The following is a 4,127-nucleotide window of genomic DNA, read 5'->3' on the forward strand; positions in this document are numbered from 1 at the left end:
ATGAAGCCATATTTTTTATTGTTATCTTTTGATATGTTTTGTTACCTTTTAACTTCAGAGAGAATGAGTGGCAGTAGGTCAGGAGGGAACGATTAACTCCCTCCTGTCTGGCTCTGGCAGGTGTTCTCTTTAGACTTCCCTCTAGGGGATTCACGCGGCCGGGTAGGGGAGGAAAAAAACAAAGGGTCTCCAGGGAATTTCGCCCTCCGCGCGGCTGGGTATACGCCGCGGCGGGAATGTACGGACCGAAACAATGAAAGAAAATCAGCCTGAAAACAAGGACCTCCTAGTAAACTTCTTGGAAAATAATATGTAAATTATGTGTAGTAAGGTTAAGAAGGAGCTTAATAGTTAGGAAGGAGTTGTATGTGCACCACAGTGTTGTGAGGAGGTGTAGGGGAGGTGTAGGGTGTGGGCAGAAGGGATGAGCAAGTGTGCTAGGGAGAATGTGTTTAAGTAAAGTGAATATAACACTTAGCACTTAGCAGAGCAGGTCAGCGAAGCAGCAAAGCAGCAGCAGCAGCAATAGGAGGGCCTCAGGATATGCTGGAGAGCACAAAAGGAAAGCACAACTGCCGAGACAGCGAGCGTAGTTGACACGTGTGACCCCGAAGCAGGTCGCGGTCAACTGAGGAGGAGGAAGAGGACGAGGAAGATGATGAGGACAAGGAGGAGGACGAGGAGGAAAAAAGAAGAAAAGGAAACGAAAAATATTAAAAAAAAAGGAAAATAAGAAAAAAAATAACAATAGTAAAAGAAAAAAGAAAAGGAATAAGAAAAAAATAAGAGGAAGAAAAAAGAAAAAAAGAAAAAGAAGAAGAAAAAGAAGAAAAAGCAGAAGGAAAAAAAGAAGACCAAGAGAGAAAACGAGAAGAACAATAACAAGAGCAAGAACAAGAAAAAAAAAAGACCAGAAAGAAAAACTAAAGGAAGAAACACAAGCATGAAAAACAACAGATAAACTTCCTAACAACCTACTCCTACGATACATTCATCCTTCATTCTGATCGTAATTAATCTCCCGGCCAACAGAGGGCGCCGCTAACTAGCCTGTCATGGCCGCTGATCTGCATGTCGGGAGGAACATGACATGGGGCGAGGGGCGGAAATATCAATGAAGGAACAGCCGTGGAAGGAAGCCGATGAAGGAGGGGGATGATGCAGGGAGAGAGAGAATGAGGGAGAGAGGGATAAAGAGTGAGGAGAGGTGAGGAGAAAGGAGAGATGGCCGAAGAGAGAAGATAAGGAGGAAGGGAAAGAAAGATGGAGAGAAGAAAGAAGAAAGGGAGGGAAGGAGGGAGAGATGGCTGAAGAAGAAGAGAGGGAAAGAAAGAGGGAGCTAGATAACAAAAGAAGAGTGGTAGGAAAAATAGAGAGATGGATGAATAGAGAACAGAAGGAAGGAAAGGGAGAAGAATAAAGAAAGAGGGTGAGGGAGGGAAGGAGAGATGGATGAATTAAAAAGAGAGGGAAAGAAGGAATTGGGAGAAAGTACTCGAGAGGCAGAAGGGAGGAAGAATAGAGGAATGAAGATAAACAACAGAATAGATGGAAGGAGGGAGAGGTGTAGAAATGAAGCAGCGAAGGAGGGAGGATAGAAGAGGAAAGGGTGTAATATAAATAGAGGGAAGAAAGAGGAGCGGGAAGAATGCAAGAAGAAAAAGATGGGGCAAGGGGTGAGGAGCAGGAAGACAAAGACAAAGAGGAAGAAAGAAATGGAAGAAAGGAATAGGAGAAGAGAAAAAGATATAAAGGAAGAGGAAAAGAGGAGAGAAAGAGGGAGAAAAGGAAGGGAAGAAAGTTTGATACAAGGAAGAGTGGAAAGGAGGGAGGGAGGTAGAAAAGAAGCGAGGAATGGAGAGAAAGGAAGAAGAGAAGTAGGGATAAAGGAAGAGAAAGAGAGGGGAGAGAAAGAGAGAGGACAGGGAGAAGAAACGGAGGGGAGGAATCGAGATAGTACGTGGAAGAGAGGAAGAGAGGGAGAAAAGGGAAGGAGGAAGGCACGGAGGGAGGGAAGAGAAGGAGCGAGCGAGGGAGGGAGAGAAAGGAGAGAGAGAGAGGAGGGAGGGAGAGAAGTGTGCTGATGGTCACTTTGTTGTTGCCGGCAGTTTTTTTTCTTGCTTTTTTTTCTTCTGTATCTCTACCTGGGGGTCTCGTGATGGTGGTGGAGTGGAAGAACGCTAGGTACATAATAACGAGAGCGGCCATTGTGGGGTGTCGCTTCTTTGCGCTCGTTTTAGAGGCACAGAAAAGAATAAATGCACGATAGTTTTCTCTCTGGGGGTGTGGATAGGATGAGGAAGGGGAGGAATAATACAAAGTGACAGGGATATGAATAGAGGAAAGGAGAAAGGATAGAGAAAGAATTGAGGAAGAGGAAGGGAATTGAGGAAGCATACAGAGAAATGGAGGAAGAGGATGGGAATTGAGGAAGCATATAGAGAAATGGAGGAAAAATAGTGGAACAGAGGAAGAATTGTGGAGGAGGAAGAACACAGACGCAGCAGTTATGTCAGAGGGAAAGTATGGTGTGGTGGGTACTCAAAAACAAGCCTCCTGGGTATTGCTGAGACGCCGAAGAATGCAAATTAGAAAGAAGCGATGACACAAAGACTAATACATATACAGAACTCACAATAAAGCCCGAAATACTGCTAGAGACATGCACTGTGTATTTGACTAGAAGGATACGAAAGAATCATGACCACCGAGCAAATGTAGGCGATAATATAGTTAAGAGGGAACGCAATGGCAGCTTCGTGTGTGCTGGCCGCGAAGGGGACGGATGTGTGGCCGGTATAAGGAGAGATGGGTCGTAATCATAGAGGTGGATGGGAAGAAAAACTACTGTGAGGGTAACGGAGAGGTGGGAAAGAATAGTGTTGAGGTGGAGGAGAGTAAATAATAAATAAATAATGATAGCCCCCGTTATGGCCATCAGTGCCTCGCCTATTCCCCTAAGACTTTGGCCAATATCCTGTACATGGTTGCCTAACTTCCCCATTTCCGTAAAACCTTGGGCGATATCCCGTAGATGGTTTCCATTTGTCCGTTGCTCCACCACCAGGTCCTTCAGCAGACCTCGAATTTCCTTTTGGGTAGTAAGGAACTCAGGAACCAGTTGTAGCTCTTGACCTGATGAATATGCAATTCATTAGGATACATCTGCTATTTGACGAGCATGTTCTGATGAATAGTAATGCCATTTAGTATTCCAGCAGAAGCAATGATGATTGAACAGCAATGGCATTTAATATTTAAGAAGCTATGCAATATCACTGGAGTTTACTATCTGCAGATGAGCAAGGCTTGGTGAACAACTAAGTAGGCAGGTATTTGACAGCTAGGTAAATAACTACAGTATTTGCTTGATGTTTGAATTACACTTCAGCTTGTAGGATATGTTTGAAAGTAATGACTTTCTATTGAAAATAAAAATGGTATCTAAAGAATGAGTAGGTACCTGCTGCTGTGGGAGTTGCTGGTCTACTACCACTTCTACTGGCAGGAAGGGAATTTGACCTTTGGGGTTTTAGGGCACTGGGTCGTAGCGCACTGGGTCGTCGGACACTGGATGAGGCCGATGATGGGGGCTCTTCTCTTGTTGGTTCACTATTGAAAGAAATCAAGGAAAATGTCCTTGGTTCACAACACTTGGATTATAAGACTGTTTTTTCTAAAGGACATATATTAGAAAAAGTGAAAATAAATGCATCTGCTGATTAAAAGGCACATATAATGTATATAATTACACAAATATGAACTGGTAAGGAGTAATATGAAGCTATGCCGAGGTTCTCAACCAACTGACCTTGTGAAGCCACTCCCTTGATGTGAACCCAGAGGTGTTCTAACCTCCTCTGACACCTCGATTACTGTCGTACTCATCTTCAACAACACTTGTAGATGAGGAAGGTCCAGCAAAGGCACCTGGGAAAAAAATGATCAGCTCAAACAGAGTCCTTTTATGGAAAAGGCATGGAGACAGTAAGCAGTAAGTAGAATAATAAAGAAAAGTGAGGCCGAAATCACTGCCTACCCAATACATTATCATGTGATTGTTGACTTTTGCTTTAAACTTGTTGATCTCAACATTTATATATAATTAGGGAAATAGGAATGAGAAA

General features: G+C 43.5%; 1 protein-coding gene across 1 annotated transcript; it reads right to left on the bottom strand.

Moving 5' to 3' along the window:
• Positions 1–640: 640 nt before the first annotated feature.
• LOC126993389 (uncharacterized) lies at positions 641–3,870 on the bottom strand. The gene is made up of 2 exons (XM_050852456.1): positions 3,464–3,870; positions 641–3,135 (listed from the first exon to the last, which is right to left on the bottom strand). Exon 2 carries the CDS (start codon positions 2,395–2,397, stop codon positions 1,054–1,056), a length of 1,344 nt encoding a protein of 447 aa, XP_050708413.1. The 5' UTR covers positions 2,398–3,135; positions 3,464–3,870; the 3' UTR covers positions 641–1,053.
• Positions 3,871–4,127: the final 257 nt, after the last annotated feature.

The sequence above is a fragment of the Eriocheir sinensis genome, unplaced genomic scaffold, assembly GCF_024679095.1.
Source record: "Eriocheir sinensis breed Jianghai 21 unplaced genomic scaffold, ASM2467909v1 Scaffold610, whole genome shotgun sequence".
Lineage (NCBI taxonomy): Eukaryota > Metazoa > Arthropoda > Malacostraca > Decapoda > Varunidae > Eriocheir > Eriocheir sinensis.